General features: G+C 35.9%; 1 protein-coding gene across 2 annotated transcripts; it reads left to right on the forward strand.

Moving 5' to 3' along the window:
* On the forward strand, positions 1-15923 carry LOC129269814 (uncharacterized). Of its 2 annotated transcripts, XR_010294969.1 has the most exons (6): positions 1-994; positions 7746-7832; positions 9688-9768; positions 11554-11694; positions 12551-13200; positions 13620-13831. XR_010294969.1 is itself a non-coding variant. In XM_054907294.2 (5 exons), exons 1-5 carry the CDS (start codon positions 790-792, stop codon positions 13051-13053), a joined length of 1017 nt encoding a protein of 338 aa, XP_054763269.2. In that variant the 5' UTR covers positions 3-789; the 3' UTR covers positions 13054-15923. The 2 variants fall into 2 exon arrangements, 1 of the variants encoding a protein (XP_054763269.2); XM_054907294.2 differs by having other exon boundaries at positions 3-994; positions 12551-15923.
* Positions 15924-16688: the final 765 nt, after the last annotated feature.

The raw sequence follows: 16688 nt of genomic DNA on the forward strand, positions 1-16688 counted from the left end.
GCAGATAAAACGCGCAGAGAAAGGGAGAAAGATGCATATATCTCGAATGCTGGGGAGTTATTTGGAGTTGATCATCAGTCCCCCATCCGCTACGGATGATTATGCCTCGAGTAGGAGCAGAATCAAAATTCATATATGCTCCAGTTTCAGTCATTTAAATGAGGCGTAGTTTTGCTATATATATAATTATATTCTTTTGCGCCGTCTTCCTGAAATTATTGATTGAAGTTGTCTCCGTGAGTGTCTTTTGGATGCTTTCCTTTAAGACCTGGATGCCTCGTTATTGTGAGCGTTGGGGTGTTCGTGTTCTCTCCATCTCAGACACATACCGCATCCTGTTTTCATCATCAGCTATATATTCACAAACGATATTGGACATCATCACAGGAGATCAATATTTCAACGACTATTTCTTGTGAAAACAAATCATCTCATGATATTTTTTAATGGTTTATCTTTCTCTACACACCGCTTGTGACAGAAGTGTAGCTAGAATTAAATTGTTGTGACGATTGATATATCCCCGGGATATATCAACGAAGTGAATTTGATTCACATGATTAATATTATATCAATGAAGCTATTGTCAACTGAATTATAAGTCTTCGAGAGAAAAAAAAACAGTGACGGAGAGCTGAGAAATAGAGACACGGATTTGTGAAGGAGGGAGCTAAAATTTTTAGAGGAGCATTTGGTAATTTTAAGCAGCTAAAGGTATCTTGAAAGGAAAATAACGAATTCTTTAAAAAAAACCATACAATTTAAAACATCGAGGAGAGGAAAAGCAAGATGAAATACAAAAACCTAACTTTGTTGGGGCTGACGATCTGGGCGGTGGCTGGTTCCTATGTTACCCTATTCCTCGTTGGGATAGCTAATTTCACAAACCAATGGATCTTCACGAAAGAGATAATTGATCGTGATTTCAGCAATGGTACTCTTAGAGTCACCGTCAGATTGCACTCTGGATTGCTTGAGTTTTGCCGAGATAAAGGTATTCCCTCTCCGTTTTTTTTTATCTATTCATAGTAATAATAATAATAATAACGGCATATTTACCCGGGGTAACCACTTCAGTGTCCTCCCTGCTATTACCCCGGCTTTAATTAGCACGGCTACCTTGATCGAGCATTCGAGGAATTTCTTCCTACCGGGTACCCATTCACCTCACCTGGGTCGAGTGCAGCATAATGTGGATAAATTTCTTGCCGAAGGAAATTACGCCATGGCTGGGATTCGGATCCACGACCCTCTGTTTCATAGTCCAGAGACTAATCCACTGGACCACAACGCTCCAGTATGAACAAATATTGTGAGAGATTTTGTAAATCACATTAGTGGAAATAATCCTGAAAAAGATTGAATTTAGAGGGTAAATAATTATGTATTTTTCACTCGCTGTGGAGTGACATCAGAATTTACCCATCATCCCCACAAAAAAAGAGAAAGAAAATGTCTCATAAGGTAACTCGAATGTAATTGCAAAACACATTTTACTCAAATTAGTAAGCAATTTGTGAGCCAAAAAAAACATGACGTAATACGACGCAGGATTTCTATTTAAACAATAGACGCGAACAAGCAAAGATTAAGAAAGTCTATTTTTGTGATAGCTTTTGACATCATATTCTGAATATTAAAGTCAAGGTTCACCATTTTTACTCTCTTCATTTTTTTCTTTCTCTTTTTGGTAGTGGAAAGTTTTTGGGCATAGCCCAAAGTCCCCATCTATTATACGCCAAAATATAATAAAGGGAGGAAAAATTGTGATGAATAATTATCTGAAGATTGTGTCTAAATCTATCACCAAAAGTCTGTCCTTCTCATGTTGGGTCATTAAGTTACGAATAGTAACGATAAGAAATTATAATAATGGGAAATCTGGGGGAAATGCGATTAACGGTATGGAAAAAAAAATGAGTCACACCATTCCCCTAGATTGAAGGAATTTAATCATACTTTATTTCCAATTGAATATTTTTTTAGCAATGTACGAGAAAGAGGGTTTCGTTAACTAATTATACCCCCCGTTTTCCCTCTTCTAGAAATTAGTAATCTTGCCCCCCCAAAAAAAATTCTGGAGCCCCCGCCTCTTAATACCCCCTCCTGAACCCTAAAAATATTTGAGGATAATATATGGCAATTTTCCCTGCCGTACCCTATTGGTTTATTGTCAATTGGTCTAATGCCAATTAGTCCAATCACCAACTCGTCTACTATTATTTGGTCTACCATCAGTTCGTCCACTATCCACATGGTCTAATTGCCATTTCGTCTAATAACCAGTTGGTCCAATAGCCATTCAGTCCATATACCATTTGGTCCAATTGGACTCTGTGTTATAATTGGGCGAAATGAATGAAAATAAAATGGGTATTAGACCAACTGGTTATGATACGGAATGGTCATAGACGAACAGGTGATTAGACGAAGTGATGATTGGACTAAATGGTTATTGGACCAAATGGTTTTTAGACGAAATATTGTTGGACGGAATGGCATTAGACTATAATGAAGGTATACAGACCATGTGATGAGTAGACGAGTTGGTGGTAGACGAATTGGCAATTTACCCCCCATTTCAGAGAGAGAGAAGTCTGGAAACATTTGATTTCATTTCATTTATTGTTTTCCACATTCCAATAACAAAAGTAAATACAAGTGTAATCATTTTTTATCAGCATAACCTAACAATAAGTAAATGAATAACATATGCATATATATATATATATATATATATACTGTATATATATATATATATATATACATATGCATTCTAACATTCTAACTGAAATATAATTATACCTGATAAAATTATTGAAACATATAGCAAATATATATATATATATATATATATATATATATATATATATATATATATATATATATATATATATATATACATATAAATATGTGAAATTATACATGTACAACAGCTTTGGCTACTCTTTTATTTAAATATTTTGTGAAAGAAATGGATGAATCATCCATTTCTTTCACAAAATATATATATATACATATATATATATATATACATATATCGACATAATACATTTTGAAATGTGGGAGACCTCCATCTTGTTTTTACACTGATGGATACATTTTGACATAATAATCATGCATTTAGGTAATGACATTGGATTTGCAATCGACTCACGTTTTCAATTTGCTTTTGTTGCATTTCGACGCCTCTAATTTCCAGGCGACCGTGGTTGTATGGCGTAATGATCTCAACAAAAATTGAGGGAGGGGCCGGGATGCAGATATGTCGATCAAGTTTTTGACATTTTTAATATAAAAATCAAATTTCTGAATAGATTTTGACATGATATTCATAAAATCATTTATTATTTCACTTTTTTCCCTTTCTTTTTCTTCTTTATTGGTCGTGAAACTTTTAGGGGTCCACGTTGGCCCACAGGCTCCCCCATCTCTACGCCAGTGCGTGGTTGATGATTATGATATTATAGTCCCTAACCCCCAAGATTATCTTTTGACTATGGATCGTCTGATAAACCTCCCTCGTGCAATCAGAAAGACGCCGTGCTTATTCAAGCGATTTGTCAAATCATTATTAGAAATATGGTATATATGCATAATGATAATAATTACTGGCACAGTGCGATGTGGTACTGATAGGCATACAGTGACACCAACGAAAACCGACTGATATGGTGTATCATTAAATAACGCGATAGGACTATAAACATGATATATTGGCCTATAGCTTTCGTCTGTCTGGTTGTTTTTATCCGATTTATTGATTTCTATTCCTCATAAATTATTATAAACATAAATAAGTCAAATATGTGCGAGGAACAGGCATATAGGAACACAAAGCAAAAAAAAAACTCTATTGATTTTAGTATTTAGTTTGGCCTATGTGACTGGATTGTGTTATATGTAAAGTTGAAGCGCTATATAAGCAAGTATCATTATTATTATTATTATCATTATTATTTTTATTATTATTATCAATATTATTATTATTATTATGATAATGATTATTATTATCATAAGCGCTGGAAGCTAGCTGCTTGAGTTACAGCCGGGGTAATAATATCCAAGTCCTTTGGAAGCGCATAGTGACGTTATTCATAATGTGATATGCGCTATACAAGAACTGTATATTATCATCATCATCATTATTATCACTATTGTTGTTGTTATTATTATTATTGTAATCATTATATGCTTGATTATAATAGGCCTACATGGAATAATGTTCAGAGGCATATGAAAATTCCGTGCTATAACCTGCCAGTCGTAAAACCTTAGAAAATTATAGAAAACCGTTTCAAACTTGTCAAAAGTGCCAATATAATATGGCAGTAACTGGTTTAAAATCCTCCTGCAGAACAAATTAATTGACAGTGAATCATTGTTTTGTCGATCATGGCTTAATCCAAGATTTATAAAAGTTAGTAATATGGAGAGAGAGTAAGAAAGGGGAACCGAATGAAGGGAAAGATTCAAAGGTTCGTAAAGAGAAAGACAAGGAGGAGGGGAAAATGAAAAAAAAATAACGAAGATTCACAAACACAATCATGGTATATACATTAACATCGTTTTGAATTTAAAGGTCAAGTCCGCCCCAGGAAAATGCTGACTTGAATCAATAGAGAAAAATCAAACTAGCATAGTGCTGAAAATTTCATCAAAATCGGACGTAAAATAAGAAAGTTATGAAATTTTAAAGTTTCGCTTATTTTTCACAAAACAGTGATATGCACAACTAGGTGAGTCAGTTGATTACGTCCATCACTCACTATTTCTTTTGTATTTTATTGTTTGAAAAAAAAACTTTGAATCATACAATATTTCATTTTTTATAGATTTGGCAATAAGGACCAACTTGACTGAATCATATAGTATTAAACCATGTTTATTCTACATGTTCAGGGAGGAATTAATCGTTGTATCACTTGGCAATGAGGAGAAAATTAGAACATTTCATTTCATATAATAAAAAAATACAAAAGAAATAGTGAGTGGATAACGTCATAGTCTCCTCATTTGCATACCAGGCAGGATTTGCATATAAGTGTTTTGTGAAATTAAGCGAAACTTTAAAATGTCATAACCTTTTTATTTTACATCTGATTTTGATGAATTTTTCAGTGTTATGCTTGTTGGATTTTTCTCTTTTAGTTCAAATCAACTTTTTTGTTGGGGTGTACTTGTCCTTTAAGATAAATACAATGTGAGGTATCGTCGATTGTTTTTATCCGTGATCGAGTTCTAACTCTGCCATGATTCTAAATGATCGGCGGGATGATCGGTCGGGAGTCAATTTCTTTGGTATACAGCATGTGTCACGTACCCAAAGGGGTAAACGATCTACTCACGCGTGAATTATTAATCTATTTCATTCTATCTCTTTACGACTCAGTGCACGGACTGTCACTCTAAGTTTCTTATACTTTATCAGATCATGATTCTTAAAGAAAATATTGAGGACAGTGCATGGCGCAATGAGCCCCAAAAATGTGGTGGCCAGATGGGGAAGGGTTCTAAAAAGATGCGAGCTAACAAAGCGAGCGAGCAAAATTTTCACATTTGATACAAACAATCTTTTTTTAAAAGATTTTGACATGATATTCAGAAAAATAATAATATTTCACCGTGACAGACAGACAAGCAAAGAGAGAGAGAGAGATATATAATTATGTAGAGAGGGAGGGGGAGGGGGAGAGAGAGGGAGAGTGGTCTGAGGAGAGAACACATGGGTGAAAGTGGTATATTTCTATAATTCATGCAGGCCATCAACTCAGGCACCACCTCTGTCTCCAGGGAGCCAATTGCAACATTACTCATTTATTGTCATTTTTCTTATGCCTGAGTCATCTGGATACGAGTGTGGAAGTGGCCCCTTAAACAGTAGTGTGCCGCAAATATGAAGTAAAATGTGAGTGAGCACAGCAACAGAGCTCAGGTGAATGATTATTCCGGGGGAACTATAATAAGAAGATTCCCATTCTCCAGTACTAAAGATGCGGGCAGCGCCAGTTTATTTTTTTTGGGGGGGAGGGGCATATTAAGGTTATACGCAGTTTCCTTTATAACATGGATGATATATAATTAATTTAAAGATTAATATTTGCTTTTTTTTTATACTCTTTACCCTAACTCTTTCTTCCTCTTCATTCTTCGTTTTGTATTTTTCTCAACTTCTTGAAAAATCATTGGGAGCGTCGCCCATCTACTCCCCGTGTCGCACCGCCGCTGGATCACAATTAAGCTTGTATATCTTTGGAATATAAGTATATAACCACATGGCGTACAGATGGGGTAGTACACTGTAAAAAAAAATTAGTTGAAATTACTCAATAAAATTGTTTCAACAGATTGCCTTAATTTTTTTTAAGTATTATGAGTTTGGCAGTTTTAAGTAAACTTTACTTATTTTTTTTGCATCCATTTCACTCAAGAAAATTAAGTTACAATAAATTAATTCAATTTAGTAAAACAATCACTAAAATGTTTGAAAAAATCAAATGGGGGAGTGGACTTTCGTTATTCGAAAGTCCGCTCCCCCCATCGTCCCACTTTTACCTTAGTGGCATCATTTTCATCTTAGACATCTTTTATCCAAATATTAGACTTTGTGCATTTTCACTTACCTGTTACATATTTATAGATACTTACATTGATATTTATACGCGATCGTTTCATTCTTACAGATAAAAAAGTGAGAACAATATAATCATTTTCCAAAAACCTAAAAAGACATCTGAAATTTTCTGCTAAATGACTATTTAATGTTGCTCTTTCTTTGATTCAAGAAAAGAATAAATAGTTAGCACACCCTTATCCGAAAAAAATTCAAACACAAATAGATATGACAGTTATTAAAAAAAAAAAACATTTACTTGCTCTAACATGTCTAATGAATATTCATGCATTATTTAAATAAGGCGTTAATTGAAAAATATAAGTACATTCAACAAGAATTTATAAGTAATAATCATCTTAGCCTAATTGAGTTAGATTTACTCAATCAAAGCAAGCCAGCAATACGTGAATTTCTTAAATGTATATTGAACCCAAATAAATCAAGTATTAACTACTGATTCATAATTTTTTTTTACAGTGTAGTTTCACTGCAAATAAAAAAGTAGGGAAAAGAAAGAAAAGGATATAAAAATTGTGAAATATGATAGTATCACCTGAATATTGTGTCAAAATCTATCACAAAATTAGATTAAAAAAAACTCTTGCCCCATATGCCATGTCTGGCCCCTATAAAACATTTTGGATCATTCTTAACCTTTTGGATTCTTCTTAAACTCATCCTTAAACCTTTTGGATCATTACGCCACTGTATCTAACATGTTTTCAATATAGTTATAAGATTGTCAACGCCTAGGTCTTTGTGCTCGCAATACAACATAATATGATAAAAATGATGATATCATTATCGTGCGAATCACTCAATTTATCAGAATTCGTCAAATGTTGTACAATAATTCAACAGCATATGGCGGTTCGATGTGTCATCTTTATTCAAATAAATAAGATTGGTATAAATTAAGAAGTGCACAAGAAACTCGTGCCCATTACACAATAGTGAAACGAAGTAAACTTGGCAAAGTAAAGAGACGAATGCGTAAGAAAGAGCGTTTCACTACACAAAATGGTAGGCCTAATAATTGCGACAAATAAGTAAACAAGTTTAGAGAATGAATTCACATTGTGATCCAACCCTCAGATAAATTTTCTTTTTATTATTTTTTTTCATGCAGTATCTTATATTTGGATAGGACATCCGTCGTTCACTGCAGTCAAGAATGTATCAGAGGCCACAATGAAAACACTGTACGCCGCACCAGGTGATGATGATGATGCCGTGATGATGATGACAATGATGATGACGACGATGATGACGATGATGATGGTGATGATGATGGTGTGGTGGTGGTGGTGGTGTTAACGACGACTATAATGATGATGATGTTGGTGGTGTGGTGACGATGATGATGATGTTGATGATAATGATGATGGTGTGGTGGTGGTGGTGGTGGTGGTGTTAACGACGACTATAATGATGATGATGTTGGTGGTGGTGGTGGTGACGATGATGATGATGTTGATGGTGGTGGTGGTGGTGATGACGACGACGATGATGGTGGTGATGATGATGACAATATTCAATTATCGTGATCTGTATAATAAAAAGGCGCATACACTTCTCGATCTTATCAAACTAACAAGTTAGCTTTTAAAAACATACTTTCAAATAAATTGAAATGGTTTGAAAACAAAGGGGAAATATGTTTTTAATATCATTCTGTTCATGACAAGAATGTAATCCACACAATAATTAAGGCGGGTTTTCTATGCCTATAAGCGGGGAAAATGTTAATCTTCTTTAGAAGGGAACTTGGTGTAATAATCGTGGGTCATTTAATTTACTCTTATAATCTCACCCACGCAGGCTTAGAACTGCGTCTCTCCATTACCCCTGCCATCATAAGGCATAATTCATCGCCGTCACGACCGCAGTCGTCTATTATTCATGGCAGTCATCGGAGCTCCAATTCCCTGGTCGACCGCGGCCTCGTCGCGGCGATGCGCATTCACGGGATCTTGATGAGATTCGTGCGTATGCATCGCATCGCTCGCTCGTTTATAGTCCCCCGAATGTACCAATGTTGTCAATATTCAAAACCGCATGGAGCAGCGATATAATGGATGTATTTTGCAAATACGGGAGAAAGTGAACATAACATGCAACGCACGAAATGATAGGCTTGGGAGTGGGTGGATGATGAGAGTGGTTGAGCTATGGGGGGGGGGTAGATAAAGGTGATTTGGCGCTCAGACATGGCTGCCATGTTAATGACCATATCAGGGAATATTTTTATTCTCCCCAAGGGAGATTATGATTATGATTGCAGGCGGATCTGGGTAAACATACTGCAATTTAGGCCTACTGATAGGGAATGGGGGAAATGTCTTAACTGTTCGTGATACTTCACATTTTGTCTATGAAATGGTATTCATTTTACAAGATGTGTTTCTCAAATAATTGCGTCTATATAAGAATGATAAATAAATAAAAAAGACTCCTAAAAATAAAATACTAAAATGATGGTCACATAGTTGTTCCGTCATTTCATTTGCAAACATAAAACAATGTACTGATACTGATATTAATCTGCCGTATTTTCTTTTGTCTTTTATCTTCTTCATTCGCTCTCTGCATTTCTTATATTTTCAATTTGATGGCCGCCCTTATGCGATTCATCACTCTTTCTCGATCTTTCCCCTCCCCCTTTCAATCTCATCCCCACCCCACCCTCTGATCCTCTTTTTTTTTCTTTCCCCCCCTTTTTTTTTTCTTTCTTTCTTTCTTTCTTTCTTTCTTTCTTTCTTTCTTTCTTTCTTTCTTTCTTTCTTTCTTTCTTTCTTTCTTTCTTTCTTTCTTTCTTTCTTTCTTTCTTTCTTCCTATCTATCCATTTATCTATCTATCTATCTATCTATCTATCTATATATCTATCTATCTATCTATCTATCTATCTATCTATCTATCTATCTATCTATCTATCTATCTATCTATCTATCTATCTATCTATCTATCTATCTATCTATCTATCTTTCTTTATTTATTTATTTATTTCTCTCTCTTCCCCCTCCTTCTCTTTCTCTCATTCTTTGGCCTCTCTCCCTCTTTCTTTCTATAGATGATCCGGGATGCTTCAATATTCGAGCATCTCTTCCAGAGCCCAGTGAGCCACCAAAAGACATCAGCTCAGCCGTGTTACGTAAATATATATTCTTTCATTTTTTGTAATGAAATTCAATCCCTTCTGGTACAGCCCCCCCCCCTTTAAACTTGTTTTGATCTTTTATTAAATTAGGTTATATATGTAATTGATATTATTGTTAAAAACGGCCTTTAGTCGACAATTAGTAATTTCCTTCATATTCTTTATGTCCTTCATCTTATTCATCTTCTACGCGAGTCATGGTACTCGTTATATGTTAGTATCAACTTATCTACTTATTTATTGCATTGCATTAAGTCTGGTTTTCTCTTCCCTTATAGAACGTTACTACGTTAATCACTATGTTGGCATTATGTTTATTATGTTTGTTATTAAATGCAGAAAATGATTCTACTTTTATACACTTTGATACTGAAATGTGGAAATTAATGAAATAAAATGAAATCAAACTCTATAAAAAAAAACATTATAGATTACATAAACAATATTATTGTAAAAACGAATAGACAAACAAATCGAATCATGTTTTTTTTTTTAATTCTCTTTTGATCATCTGATCACAATCGGAGAATATGAGTTTGTGAAGAAGGGGAATGGGATTGGGACGCCGTAAAGACACACACCACAAACAAAATTTGGAGAGGATTCATTATCCTACTTACGAAATTATTTTCCCCATCTTGTCCCGAAGATGGATTGCTTTGTATTTGACTTCTTCCCTCGCCTATTATGCATTCTGATTCAACTCCCCGACCTAACCATAATTTCTCCACGCGAGACATGATGAATAAATGTTGGCGTTGCTTGCCACATAGGTCATTATAAATCATCTAGTTGATTTTGTTGCAACAATGACGTCAAGCCAATGCATACTAGATCAAAATGGAGTAAACATGCTGACATAATCTATGATCATACATACTCCGTTACATGAAATTAAAAAGAGGGTATAACTTAAATCAAATTAAGGGAACGATTAGGTGGTTGGCTGGTCAGTTGCAGAACTGGGATCGAAATACTTCCTCAGTTTTCGCCCAATGCTCATGAGTATATGGTATTCACATTGGTCTTGAGGTCTTGGGGTGAAGATGCACAAGACACATAGGGACACATATTTTCGTATATGTCGGTTTCTGCGTTATCTTGAGCATATTATTAATGAGAAGAAAACCATGCAGATCGAACTATAGTGCTTGTTATGATCGAATTTCTCACAATAGTCTTTTGTGACGGGATCCATGGGATGTAAGTCACCTTCAATGATATCTCTAGAAATTCTAAAAATTCAAGAAATTAATAGCGAAGAAGTCACTACATCACCTGTCAATCATTATCATGATGATCGGTGAACTTGTGAAATATCATGAGATATATTTCATGTGAGCTTGTTTTTTCGGAGGGGGCATATTTTCAAGTGATTTGCTTGTAATTCAGTAATGTACATGTTATAGTATTTTTTAAATAGTAATTCAATTAAACTTATACCGTTTGTTGCATACTGCTTTTGCAAAATAGTTTCATTATAAATATGTACATGGTAATCAAATTAATATGAATCGAAGAGAACGAGCAGATTAAAACAACAAATAATTCCAATCAAATCAAATGTACATTTCATTGATATTATTACTGTTATGGGCCTGTTAACACAAAACATAAAAGCCGATGCATGCTAGTTACTAATGGATTCTAATTTTGAGGTACCAATTAGTACAAACGTTATGTTTCTTTGACTCCTCCCCATTAACGTTATAGTGATTTTGAATCGTACTTGTAGAAAATAAATAACACTTTCATGTTTTGTTTTTTCCCAATTTGCAGAACACGTGGTGAAGGTGCTGCCGTTACCTATATGTAGTTTTCTGCTTCTTGTGATTACGTCATCGCTTAGTACAATGGGTCTATTCTTCCCACAGCGTCGGTGCTTCATGTTTCTCACTGGAGCGGGTCACATCCTCGCAGGTAAAAACAGGGGACTCCCCTAAACAAAATAAACGGGGATTCCCCTGATTGGCGCACGCGCACACTCTTCCGGGTGTGGCTAATAATGTACGTCCAAATAAGGCTTTGATAGCGAATTATGGTAATGTACAGAAACGTGTGGACTGTGGGAGAAGGGCAGGAGGGGGGGGGGGGGGGGCATTTCGTTTCTCAGGAGATGGGTATTTTTTTTCTCGTATTCTTTTTTTTTTGCTAGATGTAATTCATTCAACCGCGCTTCAAAGTTTTCCACTTTGCTTATCCTCTATCATCAATACACGCACAGCTAGCTTATGATTTACTTCAATTCAATTCAATTTATTTTTTCATTCTTCAACATGATACAAATAAGTACAAGATAAATTAATTCAATTCAAATAAAGCATGAACAAACTTAAACATTGAATAAATGATATACATATTCAATAACTTAATATTCAATATACTTAAGTCGAATGATAATTAAACTCTTACAGTTCTAAGTATAGGGATTCAATGATAACAACATGATATCTAAAGTTAATGCGTTCTTCTGCCAGTCAAATATTTATTGTAGGAAAATTGAAGTATTTTCCTGACGAAGATATATCACGTCGAAAATTTTAGTAATTCATAAACACTTGACTTGTTTGGCAGAGGAACGCATTAATTTTCGGAATCATTTTGTTATCTGTGATAATTAAAGGTAGATTTGAAATATTGTCATACGATACAAAAAGCCTTTTTTGATAATGAATGTTTGTTCGAGAACCTTATATGATCTCACATTTATACATTGCAATTTTCGTTTGTTTAGTTTACTAGTTTTATTTGTTCTATATTATGTGTTTTGGTATAGGATTGTGTTCCTTGACGGGTCTCATCCGTTACATCATCGCCGTCAACGACGCGGTGATCGAGAAGCATCCCGTATCACCCGACAAGCTGTTTATGCACACGTACGGCATCTCCTTCGTGTTCGCTGTCCTCGCCTTCTTCCTCATCAACTCGACGGGCGTGGCAAGTCTCTATCTCTACATCCGTCTCGAAAAGATGGCGGTCCGGAGCGAGCAGGATCGATACCGCCATCAGTTTACCATGAGCTCCTGCGTCACCAGCTCGCCCGACATCGAAATCACCGCACACGACGATGGGGAGAACGATGTCGTGGATGCGAGTGGCCGATGTGGTGGTGGTGGTGGTGGCGGTCGTGTTGTTGATGACAGGACGAATGAGGGGAATCCCCTACGACCACGCCCTGAGGGGATCGATAGCGATTTACATATCGATAGTCAGCAGAGACATTATGTTAGTTACAGTGATAACGAACCGGTTAGTCAACCAACTTCGATAGAATTATAAAAAAAGATGTTTTCAGAAACATCACATAAATTACCAATATAGTCTTTATGGTAGCAAGACTTTAATCATCGCTCAAATATCATGTCAGTTATTCAAAATGATCTATAACAAACGCGAATTTCAAATAATTTTGAATATTCAATATTTGTTTCAATATTTGTCACAAAATGTAATTGAGATCTGTCTGTATTATATTGAATATGTATTGATACTTTGATTATATTATGAAAATTTTGTTGAACGGAAATATTAAATAAATTTACTTAATCTAATCTAATTTCTAAAGAATCAAGTCTCGGGACCGTCACTTGGATTTTTCAAAGGAGTGTATTTTTTCCAAATTTGGGGAGAAAAAAGACGGGTAGGGAAAAACTACATGAGGGAAGTGTCTCTTGATGTATATTTGCAGAGTAGCGGTTCAGATGGAATAAGTGCAGATTTGACGTTACATCAACTTTTCAGTAAACACTCTCCAATTGCTTACTGTATCGTAAAAAAATTGAACATTTTCGAAGGGGTGTCTTATAGCCTAGGGCAGAGAAAGCGCGGCGGATCCAAGGGGGAAGGGGGCAGCATGGGACTCTCTTGTTGGAATTTTATGTGGCCCCAAGATATTTAGGAAAATAAGAATAAAATTGTAGAGTAACGTGTAGTATGACCAGAGCCGTCGCTAAAGGGGGTGTGGGGTGCGACACCCCCCCCCCACTCTAGATATAGTCGGTAAATCTCCTCGGCCATCGGGGAAAAAGGAAAAGGGGAAAGGGGGGAAAATAAAAGGACAGAAAAAGAGAAGAAGGAAAGAGAAAAGAAAGGAAAAGGGAAGGGGAAGAGAATGTTCATTTTCCCGTATAGGAGTATCAACATTTTGCGCTCACATAAATTGTTTGATGACATACCCATTTTGTTCATAATTGCAAAAAAAAAGTGTTTAGAATATCCCGTTTTTCAGCTCACGCTTCACTCTTGCATTATTTGATTGGTGAGATATGTATTCTATTCATATGATATTCATTCTATCCTATGAGTCACTGTAATATATTTAAAATTTCAGCTCGCGTTCAGCGCCCGCATGAATTGTTTAGTTAGATACTCGTATTGTTCATGATTATAAAATGTACTTATCAATTGTTTACTTTAGATAATTATACACCCATCCAATTCATGGTTACATTGCTTTGAATGTACCTTATCTTGTTTTGAAGAATGAAAATTTAGTTAGGACTAACCCCTAAAAAAAAACAAATTTGGGCGGCCGCGACGGGGAAAATGTGAATGAAAATATTTTCCGCCCCTTCTATTAATGAAAGCTGGATGTGCCCCTGGGTATGACGAAATATATAAATGTGACTGAGGAGAATGGGGAACTCTACCATGACTCATGGTCTTCGGTAATCGTTGCCGATTTGTCGTCGGTAATCACGGTCTCCACCCCCGACACACACACACTGAAAAAGACCTAGCGACGCTCCCGAGTATGGTCTAGGTATTTTAGCTGTATACTCTAAAATACCATCTTCCACTCTTCAAATCTTGAAAAAAAGTCCAACATTGTCTGTTCATGCACTCAACCGCGTAGCCAGGATTTCATTTTGGAGGGGGCGGTAAATGCACGCAAAGCATGCCAACGCTTACAGAGCGCGCGAAGCGCGCTCCCTAGGGGGTGGGTGCAGGGAGGGGGAGTTTCCCCCTCCCTTGCGAAGCGCGAAGCTTTTGGTGTTTCATGAATTAAAATGAAAAGGAGTCGTCTCTCTTGTCTCTAGTATCTATATCAGCTCCAATTCAGTTGACTATATTGTGATTTTGAACCTGGTTTTCATGAACCTTGTTTTAAAAAAAGATTATGAACGCACAAAAAAGGAATACAATGGAGGAAATTAAAATGATAATAACCCCGCGCGAAGTGCGGAAGCTAAAGCGTTTTATCAATTTTTTGCCATGAAAAGGGTCCCGAGAAAAGGATATTCTCAAACATATATTGAATACTTCCCTTGGAAAGATCAGATTTGATTACAAACAATTTAGCGACAGTGCATATCTTTAACTCGCAAAACAGAGGAGAAGAAGTGTATATGCCAGGAGGAAGATATTCCTCCCCGCGCAGAGCAACGAAACTCTGAAATTTCAAAGGGCGGATGTTTCATCAAAATAATGCAGATATCTCCAATACCCCATCGGCTCTAATTCAATTAATTTTCTAAGATTATTGAACTTCATTAAAAGGAAAATAGTGCGCAAAAAGTTGAAACTTCTGTGATTTATTGAAATTATATAAAAAGGATGCCTAATTTCTTTGACTTATCCTGAAGCGCTTCATTTTGAATTATAAAGAAACTTAAGAGTCATTCAAAATTTCAAACTGAGGGCGAAAAACAGGACAGGAGATGAATGTACAGGGAAATGACATGAAGTTGAATAGAATTTGATAAATAATATTGTACTTTTTTATTTAATACCCTTATACGATACGAATTTTATACCTTCCTCTTTTTGGATTAGGAACCTGTTTGCCCCAAAAATTATGGTTGTTTAGTAATGAGCTGAAAAGCGGGAGAAGTTGACTTTATGGAGGTGACGGCAGAAATTGATATAAAGATTTTACCCGCCCGGAGCCGACCCGACCAGAAGTTACGCGATCAATTAAAAAAAAAGATAACTTCATATACTTCGGCCTAACCTTACTTTAATTCCATGCCCTAATATATACATTTGAACTTTAACTGGCAATAAACACACTAGCTGAGGTAGAAAAACAGGGTTAGAGAAAGGGTGGGGGAAACAATGGAGATCTTCAATATTTTCATTTAACCGCGCGCAGCGCGGAAGCAAAATTCATAATCATAAATTTAGAGCAAGAGTGAAGGAGTTTCTCTTTTGAGAAAATAAAAGAATAAAAAGAAAAAAAAAACACAAAGCTACCTTTCTTCCCTTTCCTCCCTTCCCTTTTCCTTTTCTCCTATCTTTTTTCCCTTATTTTTTTTTCTTTTTGGGGACGTTTTTTTGGGGGGCGACCGCCCCCACCGCCCCCCCCCTGGCTACGCGCCTGCATGCACTTGAACATTTCCTCTTGCCCTTCACTTTAAATTTAAAATACTGGTGCCGCCACATGAGCAGAGAAATTGGTATTGAAGTGAATAAGTGATATACCAATTGGAGAGCTCCTTGATCCCCGCGGGGGTAAGAGAAATATCATTATTGCTGTCACCACCTTTTTTAAGGGGGAGGGGGTTACCCCCCCCCCCCCAGTGCTGGCTTCATATATAACTGCGTGAAATTGAAGCTAAAATATCTTCCCAAAGCCTCTATATATGTACGGATATATATCGAGTAGTTATTGGTATGATGGAAGTTAAATTGTTTATTTTTATTTTGTTTTATTTACTTTTACCACCTGTGGAAACACCCTATCAGCAAGTGCTGTTTTTCGAAGGGGTACTAACTGTAGAGTGGAAATTGTCATCCATAAGCGTTCTTTGCCATGAGTAAATATATATTACCAAGGACCTTTAAAACATAACTTTTGTGGTTTTGCTTAAATCGTAACTTTGTGTATGATTTTGTTTCCTCGAAATTCGGAATATTTTTGATAAATAAAGGAGGGTGGCATCTATATCCAGGCGGGCCAGAGTCTTGAGCAT

This window comes from Lytechinus pictus, chromosome 10 (genome assembly GCF_037042905.1).
Source record: "Lytechinus pictus isolate F3 Inbred chromosome 10, Lp3.0, whole genome shotgun sequence".
Taxonomy (NCBI): Eukaryota; Metazoa; Echinodermata; class Echinoidea; order Temnopleuroida; family Toxopneustidae; genus Lytechinus; species Lytechinus pictus.